At 55.8% G+C, this 24,092-nt stretch overlaps 2 protein-coding genes across 5 annotated transcripts in view; one reads left to right on the top strand and one right to left on the bottom strand.

The window, feature by feature from the left end:
- AHNAK2 (AHNAK nucleoprotein 2) overlaps positions 1-23,876 on the top strand; it is a 40,593-nt gene extending 16,717 nt beyond the window's left edge. For 2 of the 4 annotated variants that reach the window (XM_054447795.2, XM_063652092.1), the window contains exons 2-8: positions 1,597-1,645; positions 3,953-4,011; positions 4,117-4,215; positions 4,936-5,037; positions 5,994-6,144; positions 6,486-6,670; positions 6,828-23,876. In XM_054447795.2, the coding sequence (XP_054303770.2) occupies positions 1,597-1,645; positions 3,953-4,011; positions 4,117-4,215; positions 4,936-5,037; positions 5,994-6,144; positions 6,486-6,670; positions 6,828-23,066 (16,884 nt within the window). In that variant the 3' untranslated portion in view covers positions 23,067-23,876. The remainder of the gene's footprint in view (positions 1-1,596; positions 1,646-3,952; positions 4,012-4,116; positions 4,216-4,935; positions 5,038-5,993; positions 6,145-6,485; positions 6,671-6,827) is intronic. The other 2 variants (XM_054447793.2, XM_054447794.2) reach the window with 1 other exon arrangement.
- The window catches only part of PLD4 (phospholipase D family member 4), a 12,875-nt gene continuing 12,615 nt past the window's right edge, over positions 23,833-24,092 (bottom strand). Inside the window, exon 11 of the mRNA XM_054447800.2 lies at positions 23,833-23,963. Coding sequence (XP_054303775.1) covers positions 23,917-23,963 — 47 coding nt within the window. The 3' untranslated portion in view covers positions 23,833-23,916. The remainder of the gene's footprint in view (positions 23,964-24,092) is intronic.

The raw sequence follows: 24,092 nt of genomic DNA, 5'->3' as shown, positions 1-24,092 counted from the left end.
TTTATACTCTGAATATTTAACTTATTACAGTATAATTTCAAGTAAGATTGTCCTACTTTAAGTATAATGTAAGATCTTCACAACAGCAACTTTTTTTTTTTTTGAGACGGAGTCTTGTTGTCGCCCAGGCTGGAGTGCAGTGGCGCGATCTCACCCCACTGCCGGCTCCACCCCCCGGGGTTCACGCCATTCTCCTGCCTCAGCCTCCCGAGTAGCTGGGACTACAGGCGCCCACCACCTCGCCCGGCTACTTTTTTGTATTTTTAGTAGAGATGGGGTTTCACCGTGTTAGCCAGGATGGTCTTGGTCTCCTGACCTCATGATCCGCCTGCCTCGGCCTTCCAAAGTGCTGGGATTACAGGCGTGAGCCACCGCGCCTGGCCCACAACAGCAACTTTTGCACTCCATCCCTATCCTGTCATATGCTTTACTTCTATATTTGTAAAATTCTAAGATACATTTTATTTTTTTTTGTTATTTTTTTTTTGAAGACAGAGTCTTGGTCTGTTGCCGAGGCTGGAGTGCAGTGGAACAATCTCGGCTCACTGCAACCTCCACCTCCTGGGTTCAAGTGATTCTCCTGCCTCTGCTTCTTGAGTAGCTGGGATTACAGACGTGCACCACCATGCCCAGCTAATGTTTGTATTTTTAGTAGAGACAGCATTTCACCATGTTGGTCAGGCTGGTCTCAAACTCCTGGCCTCAAGTGATCTGCCCTCCTTGGCCTCCCAAAGTGCTGGGATTACAGGCGTGAGCCACCATGCTGACTTATTTTTGTTTTATACAGTTAATTACCTTTTTCTTTTACAGTTCCATTGAGGTACAGTTTATAAACCATAGAACCCACCCATTGCAAATGTACAATTCAATCATTTTACTAACCTTATAGAGTTGTGCAATCCACAATCCAGTTCTGGAACACCTCCATCACCTTCCAAATTTTCTCAACCCCATTTACAATCAATCTCCCTTCCCACTCCCAGCCCCAGGCAATGCCAGCTTAATTCTGGTAAATTATAGAAACTTTGGTCCAGGTACCCTTGTGCCTCAGCATCCATGAGGGATTGCTTCTAGGACCTCCCTCAGATACCAAAATTCATGGATGCTCAAGTCCCTTCTATAAAGCAGTGTAGTATTTGCAAATAACCTACATACATCTTCCCTCCCCTATACTTTAAATCATCTCTAGATTACTTATAATACCTAATACAATGTAAATGCTATGTAAATAGCTGGTATACCATATTGTTTAGGGAATAATGACAAGAAAAAAAAGTCTATACATGTTCAGTACAGATGCAATTTTTGGGAGAACATTTTTGACCCAAGTTTCATTGAACTCAGGATACAGAAACCACTGATGTGAAAGGCTGACTGTATACCCTCTCCTCCTACTCCTTTTTGCTATTATTGTCACATATATACTGCATCTATGTATGTTATAATCCTAACAATACAGTGTTGGAATTGTTGCCTTATATAAGTGGTTCACAGACTATTGCCTGTCTTCTAAATCCAGCCTCCTTTTTGTTTTACAAGTAAAGTTTTGTTGAAACAGTTTTGCTCATTTATTTACATATTATCTGTAATCTATAGCTGCTTCTGTGCTATGGCTGCAGAGTTGCAACAGAGATCACCTGGCCTGGTAAGCTTAAAATAGCCACTATATTGCCTTTTTCAAGAAAAGTTTGTCAATCTTTGCTTTATACAATCCTCTGTTTTTGAAAGAAGTTAAGAAATAAAACGAGGACAATATATATCCGTAGATTCTTTTATATTTGCCTACATAGTTACCATTTTCTGCATTCTTCATTTCTTCCTGTGCATTTGACTTAGTGTCTGGTATTAGTTCCTTTCAGTCCGAAGGACTTCTTTAGTGTATCTTGTAAGGCAGATTTGCTAGCAATGACATTTCCAAGTCTTTGTTCATTTGGGAATGCCTTTATTTTTCCTTTTTTTAAATTTAAATTTTTATTTTTTTGAGACAGAGTCTTGCTCTGTCTGACTGGAGTGAAGTGGTGCAATCACAGCTCACTGCAGCCTCAACCTCTCAGGCTTAAGCTATCCTCCCGCCTCAGCCTCCTGAGCAGCTGGGACTATAGGCATGCACCACCATGCCCCGCTAATTTTTTAAAAAAATTTTGGGCCGGACACGGTAGCTCACGCCTGTAATCCCAGCACTTTGGGAGACTGAGGCAGGTGGATCATGAGGTCAAGAGTTCGAGACCAGCCTGGCCAACATGGTGAAACCCCGTCTCTACTAAAAATATGAAAATTAGCCGGGCATGGTAGCGTGTGTCTGTAGTCCCAGCTACTCGGGAGGCTGAGGCAGAAGAATCACTTGAACCTGGGAGGCGGAGGTTGCAGTGAGCCAAGATCGTGCCACTGCACTTCATCCTGGGTGACAGAGTGAGACTCCGTCTCAAAAAAAAAAAAAAAAAAAAAATTTTTTTGTAGGGATGAGATCTTACTATATTGCTCAGGCTGGCCTTGAGTTTCTGGGCTCAAGCAATCCTCCCACTTCAGCCTCCCAAAGTGCTGGGATTACAGGCATAAGCCAGCATGCCCAGACTGTTTTGCCTTTATTTTTGAAGGATAGGTTGCTTGATATCAAATTCTTCGTTGACAACAGTTTCTTTCAGCCCTTTGAATATATTGTTCCATTTTCTTGTAGCTTCTATGGTTTTGATGTGATTCAGGTATTAGTTGTATTTTTGTGCCCTTATTATGTGATGGGGCCCTTTCTCTTAAGCATTTTGACTATGACGTGTCTAGGTGTGGATCTCTGTGTTTCTCCTGCTTAGGTTTGGTCGCGCTTCTTGGATTCTGCAGATTGTTTTCAGCTATCACTTCTTCAACTCTCTCTTCTGCCTCTTTATCTTCTGGTTAATGCTCTGAGACTCTGTTTTTCTTCAAACAATCTTCCCCCTGACCCCCATTCTTCAAATTGGTTAATTTATATTAATCTACAAGTTGATAATTCTTCTGGTATCTCAAATCTGTTGGTGAACCCCAGTAGTAAATTTTCAACTCCAGAATTTTTGCTTGCCTTTTAAAAAATAAGTTTTATTTCTTTATGAGATTCTCTCTTCATTGAGCCATTGTTAACATATTTTCCATTAATTTTTTTAAACATGATTTGTTTTTGTGTTTTCAACAAACTTTTTTTTCTTTTTGAGACGGAGTTTCACTCTTGTTGCCCAGGCTGGAGTACAATGGCGCAATCTCGGCTCACCACAACCTCCGCCTCCTGGGTTCAAGCGATTCTCCTCCCTCAGCTTCCCGAGTAGCTGGGATTACAGGCATGTGCCACCATGCCTGGCTAATTTTGTATTTTTAGTAGAGATGGGGTTTCTCCATGTTGGTCAGGCTGGTCTCGAACTCCCGACCTCAGGTGATCCACCCGCCTCAGCCTCCCAAAGTCCTGGGATTACAGGCGTGAGCCACCGTGCCCGGCCTGAACAAACTTTTAATAGTTTCTTTGAAGTCTGTATTAAACCCAGCATTAGTGGACATTTAGAGACACTTTCCATTCACTGCTTTGTTTCTCAGTATGGACCATACATTCTTGTTTCTTTGCATAACTTGTAATTTTTTGGTGGCTGCTGGACACTTTAGATAATATATTCTAGCAGCTCTGGATTCTGATCCTCCCAGGGTGTGGTTATACAATAACAAACACCTTGTGTTTGTTTAGTAACTTTCTCGGACTAAATCTGTTCCAACTTGGAATAAGTCCAGTCTCAATTCACTGCTACCTGACCTGATGCCACAGCGTCTCCAGCCCAGTGGCTATAAATCTTCCCCCAGCCCCTGAATTTGCTCTGAGATCCATTGTCCAGGAAAGGACTATGACACCTCCACAGTGTACATACACTCCTGGCTCCCTCCCCCGGGCCACGATCTGCTCCCCCAGCCTGCTTGTCTCCACTGACAGCCACTCTCTCTGCAGTGTCCGGCCGACAGCTGCAGCCTGGGGAGCCAGATGCAGAAACTGAAGATGAGCACTCTGTAAGTGAGAGCAGGAGGAAGTGTGTCCTCCTCATACCCTGCCCCCATTCTCCCTGGGCCCTGGGAGAACCGAGTGGCAAAAGTAACTGGATTCTCTCCCATCAGGTGACTGAAGGGCCTGCGGATGAAGTCATTCGACCACGGCCACAGGGGTCTTCACCTGTCTACGAATACACGACTGAGGCTGCTGACTTTGGACTCCAGGTGAGCCTGCTGTGCAGAGCCCCATAGGCACCCAGGTCTCCTCCTGCATCGCCCTGTGTGGGCAACTCACGCATGTCTGTGCAGCCTTGCTGCCCTGCCCTGCTGCCCACTGGGCAGTGCCCACTCAGATGTCCTCTCAGACTCCTCTGTGCCCTTGGGTCCCTCCCTGTGGCTGGCCAGGGCACAGTGGGATGGAGGTGCCCTGCAGCTCTTGTGAGCATGCGTATGGGCTGATGGGGACAGGCCTCGTGTTACTGTGTTTGTGTTTCAGGGGCACAGGGTGTGTGCATCCCTGCACCTGTGTAACACACTCATGCTGTCTTTGGGGACAGGGCCCCATGGCTACCTCTGGAGACAAGGACTCAGGGAAGGGATCAGAGGAGCCATGTCTATGAAAGGATTCATTTTTGTACAATTTGAATTTCTTATCTCCCTCCATACAAAACTCCAGTTGCTGTGGGGCTTCCCTATGGGCGCTGTGGGCTGTAGGGTGGGTGCTGTGGGCTGTAGGCTGGGCCCTGTCGGAAACCACGAAGGCCAAGAGTTGCCTTTTCTCTGTGGATGTGCCTGGAGGAGCTCGGCTCTCTCTGCACGCAGCTGCGTGTTGGAAGTTCTGGGCCCCTCTGAAGGGAGGGCTCCTGGTCTGGCACCAGCTTACCTGTGCCCCTCCCTGTCCCTGAGCTGGGGCAGGTGCCTAACTCCCAACACTTGTGGCTGCAGGAAGACGCCCCCGGCAGGCAAGGTTCTGCTGGGAGACGGAGATCCTGGTGGAAGCGAGATTCAGGGGACTCACGGACATTTTTCAGGATGAGTCGTCCAGAGGTGGGTACAGCAAGAGCTGAGGGTCACAGAGGTGTGTCCGTCCTCAAGGGATCCAGCCAGAGAGTCCGAGGTCAGGGCAGACAGGGGAGCAGCAAAGAGGCTGGCAGTGTGCCCCGTGACCTAGGGAGGAGGGGTGTTCTTGTCCCCCTTGTCAGGCCTGGGGAAGGGCAGGGGCTCCAGAAGGCTAAATGTGGTCCTGACCCTCTCCACCCGTCCCTGGTGTGGAGTTTGATGCATAGCCAAGCTCCTGGCCGGGTAGACCTGGCTGTACAGACCTCAATTTTCTCCTCTGTGCAATGGGGCAGTGCTGGTGTCCGTTGCATATTCAAGCCGTGGGGCTGAAAGGGCCAGTCAGCACCCAGGCCATGTAACTATGGAAGGTGCTAGACTCTGCTAGCACCCAATGATGAGGGCACTCTGCCTCTCAAGCAACTGGTGTTATTCCTTGGAGGCCCCAGCAGTCCAAGAGCTCTGCAGGACACAGGCCCCATCCTGTCCCAGGTCTGGCAGACTGCACCCAATGTCCCGTATTTTCCTTGGCGTTGCTGTTCTTCCTTGTCTTGAGCATCAGGTGCCCTGCACACCACTGGTGCGTCACGTGTTTGTGAAGAATGCATGAAGGAGCTGGAAAAGGGAAACTTTGGCCACAGGGAAAGCAGAATCTGTTCTGCGCTGCTCCTGGTGCCCTGCTGGGCCTGGTGGCATGGACAGGCTGTGCCTAAGTCCTGGCAGGTTGGGGTGGGGACAAGAGTTCTGGCAGGTTCCAGCTGGCTTCCTCCAGAGCTCAGAGACAGCTACCTGAGCCCACCTGGTGGGTACCCTACCCTGCTCTGTGTTGTCTGGGCTGATGGGAAGGATGGTGGGGTGCTCATCCTCTGGAGACACAGGCCCCAGCAGGGATGCTTATGGTGGGACTGGCACATGCTCACCATGGCCCTGACATGCTTCTGCTCCAGGCCGCCCAGGAGGCAACAGAGGTGACGCTGAAGACAGAGGTGGAGGCAGGAGCCAGTGGCTACAGTGTCACAGGTGGTGGGGACCAGGGGATCTTCGTCAAGCAAGTGCTGAAGGACTCCTCAGCCGCCAAGCTTTTTAACTTGAGAGAAGGTGCCATGGCAGTTCCATCCCTGGGGTCACCATTCTCCCCACCAGGATGGGAGGGACCTGAAGGGGGTATTGAGGGGGACAGGAGCCACACCTGGAGCTTAGGATGACCTCCTCACATCTCTGCTCAACAGCTTGAGGCTGGGATCACCCACTGCATCTAGTAAAATGGGGGACCCCATCCACCTTCCCTGTGCCTGAGGCACTCAGTGGGGGACTGGTGGGGCAGACTCAGTGGGATTCCCCCTATTCATGCCCCGGGGCCCTCCTCGCCAGCCAAGGCAAGACAGCAGACCCCGTCTCATTCACACACCCGGCCCTGGGGCTGCTCTTTCTTGGTCTAGGGGATCAGCTGCTCAGTGCAACCGTGTTCTTCGACAACATAAAATATGAAGATGCTCTCAAAATCCTTCAATACTCAGAGCCATACAAGGTTCAGTTCAAAATCCGACGGCAGCTCCCTGCCCCACAGGATGAAGAGTGGGCTTCCAGCGATGCCCAGCACGGCCCACAGGATAAGGAGAAGGAGGTGAGACCACTATGCCCGCGAGGCAGGGCCCCAGCTGGCTTCACTATCCTGCTGGCTGAGCCTGGGAGGGGATAGCACTCCCACCCCATCTGTCCCTGGGCCAGGGCCTCAGGCTTCTTGGACTGGCACTAACAGATTCCCTCTCCCTATGTTTCAGGACACAGATGTTGCTGATGGGTGCAGAGAGACCCCCACGAAAACTCTGGAAGGAGATGGGGACCAAGAGAGACTCATCCCCCAACCCAGGGTGGGTAGAGGCAGGCAGACCCAGAGGGAGAGGCTCTCTTGGCCAAAATTTCAATCCATAAAGAGCAAGCGGGGGCCAGGACCCCAGAGGTCACACAGCTCGTCAGAGGCCTACGAGCCCAGGGATACACATGACGTGTCCCCTACAAGTACAGACACAGAGGCCCAGCTCACGGTGGAGCGCCAAGAGCAGAAGGCAGGGCCGGGCAGCCAGAGGAGGCGGAAGTTCCTCAACCTGAGATTCAGGACAGGCTCGGGACAGGGCCCTTCATCGACAGGACAGCCAGGCAGGGGGTCCCAGAGTGGGGTGGGCCGTGCTGGGGTCCTGGAAGAGTTGGGGCCCTGGGGTGATGGCCTCGAGGACACTGGGGCTGCCAGAGGCAGCAGGAGAGAGGACAGAGCAGAACAGGATCGAGAAGTGATGCCTGCTCAGAGCATGCAGTTGCCCACAGAGCTCGGTGACCCTAGACTTTGCGAGGGAACCCCTCAGGAAGGGGGACTCAGGGCAGCCAGGCTCCACGGAAAGACCCTGGAGGGGCAGGCACAGGAGACAGCACTGGCCCAGAGGAAGCCCAGGGCCCAGCCAGCTCCTGGAATCAGCCGGGAGGGTGAAGGCGAAGGACTGCAGAGCCTGGAAATCGGGATCGCCAGACTGTCCTTGAGAGACAGAACCGAAGGAGGCACACAGATCAGCCCACCAGAAATTAGGGTGCGAATACACGATTTAAAGACACCAAAATTTGCATTTTCCACAGAAAAAGAGCCAGAAAGAGAAAGGCGCCTTAGTACCCCACAGCGAGGGAAGAGACAGGATGCGTCCTCAAAAGCGGCTACTGGCCTGAAGGGTGAGGAGGTGGAAGGAGCAGGGTGGGTGCCGGGTAGTGAACCAACCACACATGCAGAAGCACAGGAGGGTGAAGGAGATGGAGAGGAAGGACTACAGAGGACAAGGATCACTGAGGAACAGGACAAGGACGGGGAAGACACAGAAGGACAGATGAGAATGCCCAAGTTCAAGATACCCTCCTTAGGATGGTCGCCAAGCAGGCACACAAAGACAGGCAGAGAAAAAGCCACACAAGACACACAGCAGCGAAGGGCAGGACAGGCCATAGAAACAGCCGACAGAAGAGAACAGAGAACAGAGGAAGGATTAAAAGACAAAGAAGACAGTGACTCAATGACAAACACAACAAAAATACAACTAACACACGACGAAAAACGCTTAAAAAAGGAAGAAATTATGAAAGAAAAGGACGTGGCCGCCAAAGACAGCAGGTTCAAAATGCCCAAATTCAAGATGCCGTCGTTCGGGGTATCGGCCCCAGGGAAGTCCATCGAGGCCTCGGTGGATGTGTCTGCACCCAAGGTGGAGGCCGACGTGAGCCTCCCCTCCATGCAGGAGGAACGCAAGACCACTGACCTCAGCATTCAGCCCCCTTCTGCCGACCTGAAGGTCCAGGCTGGCGAGGTGGATGTGAAGCTCCCGGAGGGCCCTGTGCCCGATGGAGCCAGCCTCAAAGGGCACATGCCCAAGGTGGAGATGCCCAGTTTCAAGATGCCCAAAGTGGACCTCAAGGGCCCCAAGGTGGACGACAAGGGCCCCAAGCTGGACCTGAAAGGCCCCAAGGCAGAGGTGACGGCCCCCAACGTGGAGGTGTCTCTGCCCAGCGTGGAGGTGGACGTCGAGGCCCCGAAAGCCAAGCTGGACAGTGCGCGGCTGGAGGGTGACCTGTCCCTGGCCGACAAGGATGTGACTGCCAAAGACAGCAAGTTCAAAATGCCCAAGTTCAAGATGCCATCGTTCGGGCTGTCGACCTCAGGCAAGTCCATCGAGGCCTCGGTGGATGTGTCTGCTCTGAAGGTGGAGGCCGATGTGAGCCTCCCCTCCATGCAGGGGGACCTCAAGGCCACTCACCTCAGCATTCAGCCCCCTTCCGCTGACCTGGAGGTTCAGGCTGGCCAGGTGGACGTGAAGCTCCCAGAGGGCCCCGTGCCCGACAGAGCCGGCCTCAAAGGGCACCTGCCCAAGGTGCAGGTGCCCAGTTTCAAGATGCCCAAAGTGGACCTCAAGGGCCCCCAGATAGATGTTAAGGGCCCCAAGCTGGACCTGAAAGGCCCCAAGGTGGAAGTGACAGCCCCCGATATCGAGGTGTCTCTGCCCAGCATGGAGGTGGATGTCCAAGCCCCTAAGGCCAAGCTGGATGGTGCAGGGCTGGAGGGAGATCTGTCCCTGGCTGACAAGGACGTGACTGCCAAAGACAGCAAGTTCAAAATGCCCAAATTCAAGATGCCGTCGTTCGGGGTATCGGCCCCAGGGAAGTCCATCGAGGCCTCGGTGGATGTGTCTGCACCCAAGGTGGAGGCCGACATGAGCCTCCCCTCCATGCAGGGGGACCTGAAGACCGCTGACCTCAGCATTCAGCCCCCTTCTGCCGAACTGAAGGTCCAGGCTGGCCAGGTGGATGTGAAACTCCCAGAGGGCCACATGCCCGAGGGAGCCGGCCTCAAAGGGCACCTGCCCAAGGTGGAGATGCCCAGTTCGAAGATGCCCAAAGTGGACCTCAAGGTCCCCAAGGTGGACGACAAGGGCCCCAAGCTGGACCTAAAAGACTCCAAGGTGGAAGTGAGAGTCCCCGATGTTGAGGTGTCTCTGCCCAGCGTGGAGGTGGACGTCCAGGCCTCGAAGGCCAAGCTGGATAGTGCGCAGCTGGAGGGGGATGTGTCCCTGGTCGACAAGGACGTGACTGCCAAAGACAGCAAGTTCAAAATGCCCAAGTTCAAGATGCCGTCCTTCGGGGTGTCTGCCCCAGACAAGTCCATCGAGGCCTCGGTGGACATGTCTGCACCCAAGGTGGAGGGCGACGTGAGCCTCCCCTCCATGCAGGGGGACCTGAAGACCACTCACCTCAGCATTCAGACCCCTTCCGCCGACCTGGAGGTTCGGGCTGGCCAGGTGGAGGTGAAGCTCCCGGAGGGCCACTTGCCCGAGGGAGCCGGCCTTAAAGGGCACCTGCCCAAGGTGCAGATGCCCAGTTTCAAGATGCCCAAAGTGGACCTCAAGGGTCCCCAGATAGATGTTAAGGGCCCCAAGCTGGACCTGAAAGGCCCCAAGGCGGAAGTGACAGCCCCCGATATCGAGGTCTCTCTGCCCAGCATGGAGGTGGATGTCCAGGCCCCGAAGGCCAAGCTGGATGGTGCAGGGCTGGAGGGAGACCTGTCCCTGGCTGACAAGGACGTGACTGCCAGAGACAGCAAGTTCAAAATGCCCAAATTCAAGATGCCGTCGTTCGGGGTATCGGCCCCAGGGAAGTCCATCGAGGCCCCAGTGGATGTGTCTGCACCCAAGGTGGAGGCCGACGTGAGTCTCCCCTCCATGCAGGGGGACCTGAAGACCGCTGACCTCAGCATTCAGCCCCCTTCTGCCGACCTGAAGGTCCAGGCTGGCCAGGTGGATGTGAAGCTCCCGGAGGGCCATGTGCCCGAGGGAGCCGGCCTCAAAGGACACCTGCCCAAGGTGCAGGTGCCCAGTTTGAAGATGCCCAAAGTGGACCTCAGGGGCCCCCAGCTGGACGTCAAGGGCCCCAAGCTGGACCTGAAAGGCCCCAAGGCGGAAGTCACAGCCTCTGATGTGGAGGTGTCTCTGCCCAGCGTGGAGGTAGACATGCAGGCCCCAGGAGCTGAGCTGGGTGGTACGTGGCTGGAGGAGGACCTGTCCCTGGCCGACAAGGACGTGACTGCCAAAGACAGCAAGTTCAAAATGCCCAAGTTCAAGATGCCGTCCTTCGGGGTGTCCGCCCCAGGCAAGTCCATCGAGGCCTTGGTGGATGTGTCTGTGCCGAAGGTGGAGGCCGATGTGAGCCTCCCCTCCATGCAGGAGGAACGCAAGACCACTGACCTCAGCATTCAGCCCCCTTCCGCCGACCTGAAGGTCCAAGCTGGCCAGGTGGATGTGAAGCTCCCAGAGGGCCACATGCCCAAAGGAACTGGCCTCAAAGGGCACCTGCCCAAGGTGCAGGTGCCCAGTTTCAAGATGCCCAAAGTGGATCTCAAGGGCCCCCAGATGGACGTCAAGGGCCCCAAGCTGGACCTGAAAGGCCCCAAGGCGGAGGTGACGGCCCCCGACATGGAGGTGTCTCTGCCCAGCGTGGAGGTGGACGTCGAGGCCCCGGTAGCCAAGCTGGACAGTGCGCGGCTGGAGGGTGACCTGTCCGTGGCCGACAAGGACGTGACTGCCAAAGACAGCAAGTTCAAAATGCCCAAGTTCAAGATGCCATCGTTCGGGGTGTCGGTCCCAGGCAAGTCCATCGAGACCTCGGTGGATGTGTCTGGGCCAAAGGTGGAGGCCGACGTGAGCCTCCCCTCCATGCAGGGGGACCTCAAGACCACTGACCTCAGCATTCAGCCCCCTTCCGCTGACCTGGAGGTTCAGGCTGGCCAGGTGACCGTGAAGCTCCCGGAGGGCCCCGTGTCCGAGGGAGCTGGCCTCAAAGGACGCCTGCCAAAGGTGGAGATGCCCGGTTTCAAGATGCCCAAAGTGGACCTCAAGGGCCCCCAGGTGGATCTGAAGGATCCCAAGGCAGAGGTCACGGCCCACGACGTGGATGTGTCTCTACCCAGCATGGAGGCGGACATCCAGGCCCCAGCAGCGAAGCTGGATGGCGTGCGGCTGGACGGGGACCTGTCCCTGGCCGACAAGGACGTGACGGCCAAAGACAGCAAGTTCAAAATGCCCAAGTTCAAGATGCCGTCCTTCGGGGTGTCTTCCCCAGGCAAGTCCATTGAGGCCTCAGAGGATGTGTCTGCACCGAAGGTGGAGGCCGACGTGAGCCTCCCGTCCATGCAGGGAGAACTCAAGGCCACTGACCTAAGGGTTCAGCCCCATTCCGCTGACCTGGAGGTCCAGGCTGGCCAAGTGGTCCTGAAACTCCCAGAGGGCCCCGTGCCCGAGGGAGCAGGACTCAAAGGACACCTGCCCAAGGTGCAGATGCCCAGTTTCAAGATGCCCAAAGTGGACCTCAAGGGCCCCCATATAGATGTTAAGGGCCCCAAGCTGGACCTGAAAGGCCCCAAGGCGGAAGTGACAGCCCCCAATGTTGAGGTGTCTCTGCCCAGCACGGAGGTGGATGTCCAGGCCCCGAAGGCCAAGCTGGATGGTGCAGAGCTGCAGGGAGACCTGTCCCTGGCTGACAAGGACGTGACTGCCAAAGACAGCAAGTTCAAAATGCCCAAGTTCAAGATGCCGTCATTTGGGGTGTCTGCCCCAGGGAAGTCCATCGAGGCCTCGGTGGATGTGTCTGCACCCAAGGTGGAGGCCGACGTGAGTCTCCCCTCCATGCAGGGGGACCTGAAGACCACTCACCTCAGCATTCAGCCCCCTTCCGCCGACCTGGAGGTTCAGGCTGGCCAGGTGGACGTGAAGCTCCCGGAAGGCCACTTGCCCGAGGGAGCCAGCCTTAAGGGGCACCTGCCCAAGGTGCAGATGCCAAGTTTCAAGATGCCCAAAGTGGACCTCAAGGGTCCCCAGATAGATGTTAAGGGCCCCAAGCTGGACCTGAAAGGCCCCAAGGTCGAAGTCACAGCCTCTGATATGGAGGTGTCTCTGCCCAGCGTGGAGGTAGACATGCAGGCCCCAGGAGCTGAGCTGGGTGGTGCGCGGCTGGAGGGGGACCTGTCCCTGGCTGACAAGGACGTGACTGCCAAAGACAGCAAGTTCAAAATGCCCAAGTTCAAGATGCCGTCCTTTGGGGTGTCCGCCCCAGGCAAGTCCATCGAGGCCTCGGTGGACGTGTCTGCACCCAAGGTGGAGGCCGATGTGAGTCTCCCCTCCATGCAGGGGGACCTGAAGACCACTGACCTCAGCATTCAGCCCCCTTCCGTCGACCTGAAGGTCCAGGCTGGCCAGGTGGACGTGAAGCTCCCGGAGGGCCACATGCCTAAAGGAACTGGTCTCAAAGGGCACCTGCCCAAGGTGCAGATGCCCAGTTTCAAGATGCCCAAAGTGGATCTCAAGGGCCCCCAGATAGATGTCAAGGGCCCCAAGCTGGACCTGAAAGGCCCCAAGGCGGAGGTGACGGCCCCCGACGTGGAGGTGTCTCTGCCCAGCATGGAGGTGGACGTCGAGGCCCCGGGAGCCAAGCTGGACAGTGCGCGGCTGGAGGGTGACCTGTCCGTGGCCGACAAGGATGTGACTGCCAAAGACAGCAAGTTCAAAATGCCCAAGTTCAAGATGCCATCATTCGGGGTGTCGGCCCCAGGCAAGTCCATCGAGGCCTCAGTGGATGTGTCTGTCCCGAAGGTGGAGGCCGACGTGAGTCTCCTTTCCATGCAGGGGGACCTCAAGACCACTGACCTCAGCATTCAGCCCCCTTCCGCTGACCTGGAGGTCCAGGCTGGCCAGGTGGACTTGAAGCTTCCAGAAGGCCACATGCCCGAGGGAGCCGGCCTCAAAGGGCACCTGCCCAAGGTGGAGATGCCCAGTTTCAAGATGCCCAAAGTGGACCTCAAGGGTCCCCAGGTGGACGTCAGGGGCCCCAAGCTGGACCTGAAAGGTCCCAAGGTAGAGGTCACGGCCCACGACGTGGACGTGTCTCTGCCCAGCGTGGAGGTGGACATCCAGGCCCCGGGAGCGAAGCTGGATGGCGTGCAGCTGGAGGGGGATCTGTCCCTGGCCGACAAGGACGTGACGGCCAAGGACAGCAAGTTCAAAATGCCCAAGTTCAAGATGCCGTCATTTGGGGTGTCGGCCCCAGGGAAGTCCATCGAGGCCTCCGTGGACCTGTCTGCACCCAAGGTGGAGGCCGACGTGAGCCTCCCCTCCATGCAGGGGGACCTGAAGACCACTGACCTCAGCATTCAGCCCCCTTCCGCTGACCTGGAGCTCCAGGCTGGCCAGGTGGACGTGAAACTCCCGGAGGGCCCCGTGCACGAGGGAGCCGGCCTCAAAGGGCACCTGCCCAAGCTGCAGATGCCCAGTTTCAAGGTGCCCAAAGTGGACCTCAAGGGCCCCCAAATAGACATCAAGGGCCCCAAGCTGGACCTAGAAGACCCCAAGGTGGAAGTGACAGCCCCCGATGTGGAGGTGTCTCTGCCCAGCATGGAGGTGGACGTTGAGGCCCCAAAAGCCAAGCTGGATGGTGCGCGGCTGGAGGGGGACCTGTCCCTGGCCGACAAGGATGTGACTGCCAAAGACAGCAAGTTCAAAATGCCCAAGGTCAAGATGCCATCGTTCGGGGTGTCGGCCCCAGGCAAGTCCATCGAGGCCTCGGTGGACATGTCTGCACCCAAGGTGGAGGCCGATGTGAGCCTCCCCTCCATGCAGGGGGACCTGAAGACCACTCACCTCAGCATTCAGCCCCCTTCTGCCGACCTGGAGGTTCAGGCTGGCCAGGTGGACGTGAAGCTCCCAGAGGGCCACTTGCCCGAGGGAGCTGGCCTTAAAGGGCACCTGCCCAAGGTGCAGATGCCCAGTTTCAAGATGTCTAAAGTGGACCTCAAGGGTCCCCAGATAGATGTTAAGGGCCCCAAGCTGGACCTGAAAGGCCCCAAGGCGGAAGTGACAGCCCCCGATATCGAGGTGTCTCTGCCCAGCATGGAGGTGGATGTCCAGGTCCCGAAGGCCAAGCTGGATGGTGCAGGGCTGGAGGGAGACCTGTCCCTGGCTGACAAGGACGTGACTGCCAAAGACAGCAAGTTCAAAATGCCCAAATTCAAGATGCCGTCGTTCAGGGTATCGGCCCCAGGGAAGTCCATCGAGGCCTCGGTGGATGTGTCTGCACCTAAGGTGGAGGCCGACGTGAGTCTCCCCTCCATGCAGGGGGACCTGAAGACCACTGACCTCAGCATTCAGCCCCCTTCCGTCGACCTGAAGGTCCAAGCTGGCCAGGTGGACGTGAAGCTCCAGGAGGGCCACATGCCCAAAGGAACTGGTCTCAAAGGGCACCTGCCCAAGGTGCAGATGCCCAGTTTCAAGATGCCCAAAGTGGATCTCAAGGGCCCCCAGATAGATGTCAAGGGCCCCAAGCTGGACCTGAAAGGCCCCAAGGCGGAGGTGACGGCCCCCGACGTGGAGGTGTCTCTGCCCAGCGTGGAGGTGGACGTCGAGGCCCCGGGAGCCATGCTGGACAGTGCGCGGCTGGAGGGTGACCTGTCCCTGGCCGACAAGGACGTGACTGCCAAAGACAGCAAGTTCAAAATGCCCAAGTTCAAGATGCCATCATTTGGGGTGTCGGCCCCAGGCAAGTCCATCGAGGCCTCGGTGGATGTGTCTGCGCCGAAGGTGGAGGCCGACGTGAGTCTCCTTTCCATGCAGGGGGACCTGAAGACCACTGACCTCAGCATTCAGCCCCCTTCCGCTGACCTGGAGGTCCAGGCTGGCCAGGTGGACTTGAAGCTTCCAGAAGGCCACATGCCCGAGGGAGCCGGCCTCAAAGGGCACCTGCCCAAAGTGGAGATGCCCAGTTTCAAGATGCCCAAAGTGGACCTCAAGAGCCCCCAGGTGGACGTCAGGGGCCCCAAGCTGGACCTGAAAGGTCCCAAGGTAGAGGTCACAGCCCACGACGTGGATATGTCTCTGCCCAGCGTGGAGGTGGACATCCAGGCCCCGGGAGCGAAGCTGGATGGCGCGCAGCTGGAGGGTGACCTGTCCCTGGCCGACAAGGACGTGACGGCCAAGGACAGCAAGTTCAAAATGCCCAAGTTCAAGATGCCGTCATTTGGGGTGTCGGCCCCAGGGAAGTCCATCGAGGCCTCCGTGGACCTGTCTGCACCCAAGGTGGAGGCCGACGTGAGCCTCCCCTCCATGCAGGGGGACCTGAAGACCACTGACCTCAGCATTCAGCCCCCTTCCGCTGACCTGGAGCTCCAGGCTGGCCAGGTGGACGTGAAACTCCCGGAGGGCCCCGTGCACGAGGGAGCCGGCCTCAAAGGGCACCTGCCCAAGCTGCAGATGCCCAGTTTCAAGGTGTCCAAAGTGGACCTCAAGGGCCCCCAAATAGACATCAAGGGCCCCAAGCTGGACCTAGAAGACCCCAAGGTGGAAGTGACAGCCCCCGATGTGGAGGTGTCTCTGCCCAGCATGGAGGTGGACGTCGAGGCCCCAAAAGCCAAGCTGGATGGTGCGCGGCTGGAGGGGGACCTGTCCCTGGCCGACAAGGATGTGACTGCCAAAGACAGCAAGTTCAAAATGCCCAAGGTCAAGATGCCATCATTCGGGGTGTCGGCCCCAGGCAAGTGCATCGAGGCCTCGGTGGACATGTCTGCACCCAAGGTGGAGGCCGATGTGAGCCTCCCCTCCATGCAGGGGGACCTGAAGACCACTCACCTCAGCATTCAGCCCCCTTCTGCCGACCTGGAGGTTCAGGCTGGCCAGGTGGACGTGAAGCTCCCAGAGGGCCACTTGCCCGAGGGAGCCGGCCTTAAAGGGCACCTGCCCAAGGTGCAGATGCCCAGTTTCAAGATGTCCAAAGTGGACCTCAAGGGTCCCCAGATAGATGTTAAGGGCCCCAAGCTGGACCTGAAAGGCCCCAAGGCAGAAGTGACAGCCCCCGATATCGAGGTGTCTCTGCCCAGCATGGAGGTGGATGTCCAGGTCCCGAAGGCCAAGCTGGATGGTGCAGGGCTGGAGGGAGACCTGTCCCTGGCTGACAAGGATGTGACTGCCAAAGACAGCAAGTTCAAAATGCCCAAATTCAAGATGCCGTCGTTCAGGGTATCGGCCCCAGGGAAGTCCATCGAGGCCTCGGTGGATGTGTCTGCACCTAAGGTGGAGGCCGACGTGAGCCTCCCCTTCATGCAGGGGGACCTGAAGACCACTGACCTCAGCATTCAGCCCCCTTCCGTCGACCTGAAGGTCCAAGCTGGCCAGGTGGACGTGAAGCTCCAGGAGGGCCACATGCCCAAAGGAACTGGTCTCAAAGGGCACCTGCCCAAGGTGCAGATGCCCAGTTTCAAGATGCCCAAAGTGGATCTCAAGGGCCCCCAGATAGATGTCAAGGGCCCCAAGCTGGACCTGAAAGGCCCCAAGGCGGAGGTGACGGCCCCCGACGTGGAGGTGTCTCTGCCCAGCGTGGAGGTGGACGTCGAGGCCCCGGGAGCCATGCTGGACAGTGCGCGGCTGGAGGGTGACCTGTCCCTGGCCGACAAGGATGTGACTGCCAAAGATAGCAAGTTCAAAATGCCCAAGTTCAAGATGCCATCATTCGGGGTGTCGGCCCCAGGCAAGTCCATCGAGGCCTCGGTGGATGTGTCTGTGCCGAAGGTGGAGGCCGACGTGAGTCTCCCTTCCATGCAGGGGGACCTCAAGACCACTGACCTCAGCATTCAGCCCCCTTCTGCTGACCTGGAGGTCCAGGCTGGCCAGGTGGACTTGAAGCTTCCAGAAGGCCACATGCCCGAGGGAGCCGGCCTCAAAGGGCACCTGCCCAAGGTGGAGATGCCCAGTTTCAAGATGCCCAAAGTGGACCTCAAGGGCCCCCAGGTGGACGTCAGGGGCCCCAAGCTGGACCTGAAAGGTCCCAAGGTAGAGGTCACAGCCCACGACGTGGATATGTCTCTGCCCAGCGTGGAGGTGGACATCCAGGCCCCGGGAGCGAAGCTGGATGGCGCGCGGCTGGAGGGTGACCTGTCCCTGGCCGACAAGGACGTGACGGCCAAGGACAGCAAGTTCAAAATGCCCAAGTTCAAGATGCCGTCATTTGGGGTGTCGGCCCCAGGGAAGTCCATCGAGGCCTCCGTGGACCTGTCTGCACCCAAGGTGGAGGCCGACGTGAGCCTCCCCTCCATGCAGGGGGACCTGAAGACCACTGACCTCAGCATTCAGCCCCCTTCCGCTGACCTGGAGCTCCAGGCTGGCCAGGTGGATGTGAAACTCCTGGAGGGCCCCGTGCACGAGGGAGCCGGCCTCAAAGGGCACCTGCCCAAGCTGCAGATGCCCAGTTTCAAGGTGCCCAAAGTGGACCTCAAGGGCCCCCAAATAGACATCAAGGGCCCCAAGCTGGACCTAGAAGACCCCAAGGTGGAAGTGACAGCCCCCGATGTGGAGGTGTCTCTGCCCAGCGTGGAGGTGGATGTCGCGGCCCCGAAAGCCAAGCTGGATGGTGCGCGGCTGGAGGGGGACCTGTCCCTGGCCGACAAGGATGTGACTGCCAAAGACAGCAAGTTCAAAATGCCCAAGTTCAAGATGCCATCGTTCGGGGTGTCGGCCCCAGGCAAGTCCATCGAGGCCTCGGTGGATATGTCTGCACCCAAGGTGGAGGCCGATGTGAGCCTCCCCTCCATGCAAGGGGACCTGAAGACCACTCACCTCAGCATTCAGACCCCTTCCGCCGACCTGGAGGTTCAGGCTGGCCAGGTGGACGTGAAGCTCCCAGAGGGCCAATTGCCCGAGGGAGCCGGCCTCAAAGGGCACCTGCCCAAGGTGCAGATGCCCAGTTTCAAGATGCCCAAAGTGGACCTCAAGGGTCCCCAGATAGATGTTAAGGGCCCCAAGCTGGACCTGAAAGGCCCCAAGGCGGAAGTGACAGCCCCCAATATCGAGGTGTCTCTGCCCAGCATGGAGGTGGATGTCCAGGTCCCGAAGGCCAAGCTGGATGGTGCAGGGCTGGAGGGAGACCTGTCCCTGGCTGACAAGGACGTGACTGCCAAAGACAGCAAGTTCAAAATGCCCAAATTCAAGATGCCGTCGTTCGGGGTATCGGCCCCAGGGAAGTCCACCGAGGCCTCGGTGGATGTGTCTGCACCCAAGGTGGAGGCCGACGTGAGCCTCCCCTCCATGCAGGGGGACCTGAAGACCGCTGACCTCAGCATTCAGCCCCCTTCTGCCGACCTGAAGGTCCAGGCTGGCCAGGTGGATGTGAAGCTCCCGGAAGGCCACGTGCTCGAGGGAGCCGGCCTCAAAGGACATCTGCCCAAGGTGCAGATGCCCAGTTTGAAGATGCCCAAAGTGGACCTCAAGGGCCCCCAGGTGGACGTCAAGGGTCCCAAGCTGGACCTGAAAGGCCCCAAGGCAGAAGTCACAGCCTCTGATGTGGAGGTGTCTCTGCCCAGCGTGGAGGTAGACATGCAGGCCCCAGGAGCTGAGCTGGGTGGTGCGCGGCTGGAGGGGGATGTGTCCCTGGCCGACAAGGACGTGACTGCCAAAGACAGCAAGTTCAAAATGCCCAAGTTCAAGATGCGGTCCTTTGGGGTGTCCGCCGCAGGCAAGTCCATTGAGGCCTCGGTGGATGTGTCTGTGCCGAAGGTGGAGGCCGATGTGAGCCTCCCCTCCATGCAGGAGGATCTCAAGACCAGTGACCTCAGCATTCAGCCCCCTTTGGCTGACCTGAAGGTCCAAGCTGGCCAGGTGGATGTGAAGCTCCCGGAGGGCCACATGCCCAAAGGAACTGGCCTCAAAGGGCACCTGCCCAAGGTGCAGATGCCCAGTTTAAAGATGCCCAAAGTGGACCTCAAGGGCCCCCAGGTGGACGTCAAGGGCCCCAAGCTGCACCTGAAAGGCCCAAAGGCAGAGGTGACGGCCCCCGACGTGGAGGTGTCTCTGCCCAGCGTGGAGATGGATGTCCAGGCCCCTGGATCCATGGTGGACGGCGCGCAGCTTGAGGGGGACCTGTCCCTGGCCCACGAGGATGTAGCTGCGAAAGACAGTAAGTTTCAAGGGCCAAAACTGAGCACCTCTGGTTTTGAATGGTCGTCAAAGAAAGTTTCCATGTCTTCCTCTGAAATCGAAGGACATGTTACATTCCATGAGAAGACTTCCGCATTTCCCATTGTGGAATCTGTTGTTTGTGAAGGTGATCTTCATGATGCATCTCGCGATGGTAACTTGGGGCTTGCTGTTGGAGAAGTTGGAGTGGATTCGAAGTATAAGAAACTGCATTTGAAAATGCCCAAAGTTTCATTTTCTTCTACCAAAACTCCTAAAGATAGTTTAGTCTCAGGTGCAAAGTCTAGCATAGGTGTTTCCACGATTCCCTTATCATCTTCAGAATCCTCAAGTTTTGAATTACAACAGGTTTCAGCTGGTTCAGAGCCATCCATGCAGATGCCTAAGGTTGGTTTGGCTGGGTTTCCATCATCCCGGCTTGATCTCACTGGTCCTCACTTTGAATCTTCTATTCTCTCTCCCTGTGAGGATGTTACACTTACAAAATACAAGGTGACTGTTCCCAGAGCTGCCTTGGCCCCTGAGCTTGCTCTGGAAATTCCTTCTGGGTCTCAGGCTGATATTCCTCTTCGCAAGACAGAGTGCTCCGCTGACCTGCAGCCTCCAGAGGGAGTTCCAACATCTCAAACTGAGAGTCACTCTGGCCCACTGAATTCCATGATTCCTGTTTCTCTTGGTCAGGTGTCTTTTCCTAAATTCTATAAACCAAAGTTTGTGTTTTCAGTCCCCCAAATGGCAGTTCCTGAGGGAGACCTACATGCAGCAGTGGGTGCCCCAGTCATGTCTCCTCTTGGCCCTGGAGAAGGAGTGCAGTGCCCCTTGCCAAGCACCCAGCTGCCATCCCCAGGCACCTCTGTGTCCCAGGGCCCGGAAGAGCTTGTGGCCTCCTTGCAGACATCAGTAGTGGCCCCTGGAGAAGCCCCTTCTGAAGATGCTGACCACGAAGGGAAAGGGAGTCCCTTGAAAATGCCTAAGATTAAGCTTCCATCATTTAGGTGGTCCCCGAAGAAGGAAGCAGGGCCAAAGATGGACCCAGAATGCAGCATGGAGGACTCAAAACTCAGCCTGGTTTTAGACAAGGATGAAGTGGCACCGCAGTCTGCCATCCACATGGATCTGCCTCCTGAGAGGGATGGAGAGAAGGGAAAGAGCACAAAGCCTGGCTTTGCCATGCCAAAACTTGCACGTCCCAAAATGAAGGCTTCTAAGAGTGGGGTCAGCCTGCCACAGAGAGACATGGATCCTTCTCTTTCTAGTGCCACAGCAGGGGGTAGCTTTCAAGACACAGAAAAGGCCAGCAGTGATGGTGGTAGGGGAGGACTTGGTGCAACAGCAAGTGCCACAGGAGGTGAGGGTGTGAACCTCCACCGGCCACAGGTCCACATTCCCAGTTTGGGCTTTGCCAAACCTGATCTCAGATCCTCCAAGGCCAAGGTGGAGGTGAGCCAGCCTGAAGCTGACCTGCCTCTTCCTAAACATGATCCGTCTACCGAAGGTGACAGCAGAGGATGTGGGCTCGGGGATGTCCCAGCAAGCCAGCCTTGTGGGGAGGGGATAGCCCCCACACCTGAAGACCCCCTCCAGCCATCCTGTAGAAAACCAGATGCTGAAGTCCCCACAGTGGAAAGCCCAGAGGAGGAAGCCACGACCAGGGACTCGCAGGAAAGCTGGTTTAAAATGCCCAAGTTCCGCATGCCCAGCCTTAGGCGCTCTTCCAGGGACAGAGGCGGGGCGGGAAAGCCGGAAGTGGCTCAGACACAGGCACCGGCAGCAACAGGGGGTGAAGCAGCAGCTAAAGTCAAACAGTTCCTTGTTTCTGGGTCAAACGTGGAGGCAAGTATGTCCCTACAGCTCCCAGAGGCAGATGCAGAAGTGACAGCTTCTGAGAGCAAATCATTCACAGATATTCTAAGCTGTGATCTTGACAGCACAGGCTTGAAGCTGCACCTCTCCACTGCTGGGATGACTGGGGATGAGCTTTCCACTTCTGAGGTCAGGATCCATCCATCCAAAGGACCTCTCCCTTTTCAGATACCTGGGATGAGGCTTCCAGAAACCCAGGTTCTTCCAGGAGAAATCGATGAGACTCCTCTTTCCAAGCCAGGACATGACCTTGCCAGCATGGAGGATAAAACAGAGAAATGGTCTTCCCAGCCTGAAGGTCCACTTAAATTGAAAGCTTCAAGTACTGATATGCCGTCCCAGATTTCTGTGGTTAATGTGGATCAACTGTGGGAAGATTCTGTCCTAACTGTCAAATTCCCCAAATTAATGGTACCCAGGTTCTCCTTCCCTGCCCCCAGCTCAGAGGATGATGTGTTCATCCCCACTGTGAGGGAAGTGCAGTGTCCAGAGGCCAATATTGATACAGCCCTTTGTAAGGAAAGTCCGGGGCTCTGGGGAGCCAGCATCCTGAAGGCAGGTGCTGGGGTCCCCGGGGAGCAGCCTGTGGACCTTAACCTGCCTTTGGAAGCTCCCCCAATTTCAAAGGTCAGAGTGCATATTCAGGGTGCTCAGGTTGAAAGTCAAGAGGTCACTATACACAGCATAGTGACACCAGAGTTTGTAGATCTCTCAGCACCCAGGACTTTTTCCACTCAGATTGTGCGGGAATCAGAGATCCCCACATCTGAGATTCAAACACCTTCGTATGGATTTTCCTTATTAAAAGTGAAAATCCCAGAGCCCCACACGCAGGCTAGAGTGTACACAACAATGACTCAACACTCTAGGACTCAGGAGGGTGCAGAAGAGGCTCCCATACAAGCCACCCCAGGAGTAGACTCCGTTTCTGGAGATCTCCAGCCTGACACTGGAGAACCATTTGAGATGATCTCTTCCAGCATCAATGTACTGGGACAGCAAACACTCACATTTGAAGTTCCTTCTGGCCACCAGCTTGCAGACAGCTGTTCAGATGAGGAGCCAGCAGAAATTCTTGAGTTTCCCCCTGATGATAGCCAAGAGGCAACCACACCACTGGCAGATGAAGGCAGGGCTCCAAAAGACAAATCAGAAAGTAAAAAATCTGGTCTGCTCTGGTTTTGGCTTCCAAACATTGGGTTTTCCTCTTCTGTTGATGAGACAGGTGTTGATTCCAAAAATGATGTCCAGAGATCTGCTCCCATTCAAACACAGCCTGAGGCACGACCAGAGGCAGAACTGCCTAAAAAACAGGAGAAGGCAGGCTGGTTCCGATTTCCCAAATTAGGATTCTCCTCATCTCCTACCAAGAAAAGCAAAAACACCGAAGATGAGGCAGAGCTGGAAGAACAAAAACTTCAAGAAGAAACAATCACCTTTTTTGATGCCCGAGAAAGTTTCTCCCCCGAAGAGAAGGAAGAGGGTGAACTGGTCGGGCCTGTGGGCACTGGGTTGGACTCCAGAGAGATGGTGACATCCGCGGCAAGAACAGAGTTAATCCTGCTAGAGCAGGACAGAAAAGCTGATGATGAAGGCAAAGGCTCAGGCCTGGGACCAAATGAAGGCTGAGAGGTATGGCTCGTCAGTACAAGAGAGATGCAAACAACTAAGTTGGAAAGTAAAGCCTACACACACATATGGAGCACCCCATCCCACAGCACATTACATCCACCTCACTTCACAGAACTGAGAACAGGGCAGAAATGACCAGAACATCTTTGTCACCATCACACAGCCCTCCTAAAATGGAACCAAAGCTTCCCAGCTCCCTCAAAGCTTTGGATGCAAAGAAGGCACCCTGACTTCCACAAGACACCAGAATTCACACGGTACTCAGAGGCACTGCTGGGGAAGTTTGTTGGTCTTTATTAGATAAATTTCCAGAGACCTGTCCATAATACCCAACAGAACATGACTGTTTCTTTGAGGAAAGGATTATAATGTCTGTGGTGGACAAGTAGTTTTTGGTATAACTTCTTTCCTGCTGCTGCTGCTTCCCGGCAAACATAGTTTTCCTATTTCAGGCAGAGTGTGGTATATTCCAGGAAACACTGTTTCCTACTCACTTAGCTTACTTCTTTGTTGAATGCCTCACTAATGGCAAGCTTCAAGATGTTTTGGGTGACAATGCACACATGCTGGGCAAAAGGGTGATGGCCAGTGGCTGGCAGCCGGGCCAGCAGAAGCTAGGACATCTGTGAGTTGTCATTCTCATCTATCCATGTCCACTAGCCTGCCAGCATCCGCCAGTGCCTTGCCAGCGTGCACGGTCCCACACTGTGGCCCCTGAGTCCCCTAATGTACACACTGCAGCCAGAATGCAGATGGAGCTGGCTTGGCTGTTCCCTGGATGGGCAATAAAGAAAGTGCTGCATCCCATGGTGAAGGCTGCTGAGGTCTTCTGTCTCAGGGTCGAAGTTTACCAGTGCTTTCCTCCCACACACTCCCGGTCTCTACTAAGCAGCTCTAGAGAACAGTCAATGAGGAACATTAGAGTGGTTGCCTACATATCATCCATTTGTCCAGGTCCTCCTCTGAGCCAGAGGCTGTGAGGAAGACAAGGAAGATAGGGCTGAGTTCACAGTGTGGCAGGGA

This window comes from Pongo pygmaeus, chromosome 15, assembly GCF_028885625.2.
Source record: "Pongo pygmaeus isolate AG05252 chromosome 15, NHGRI_mPonPyg2-v2.0_pri, whole genome shotgun sequence".
NCBI classification, from domain to species: Eukaryota; Metazoa; Chordata; class Mammalia; order Primates; family Hominidae; genus Pongo; species Pongo pygmaeus.
Note: the sequence above shows the minus strand (reverse complement) of the source record. Positions and strands in the feature narration are given on the sequence as shown.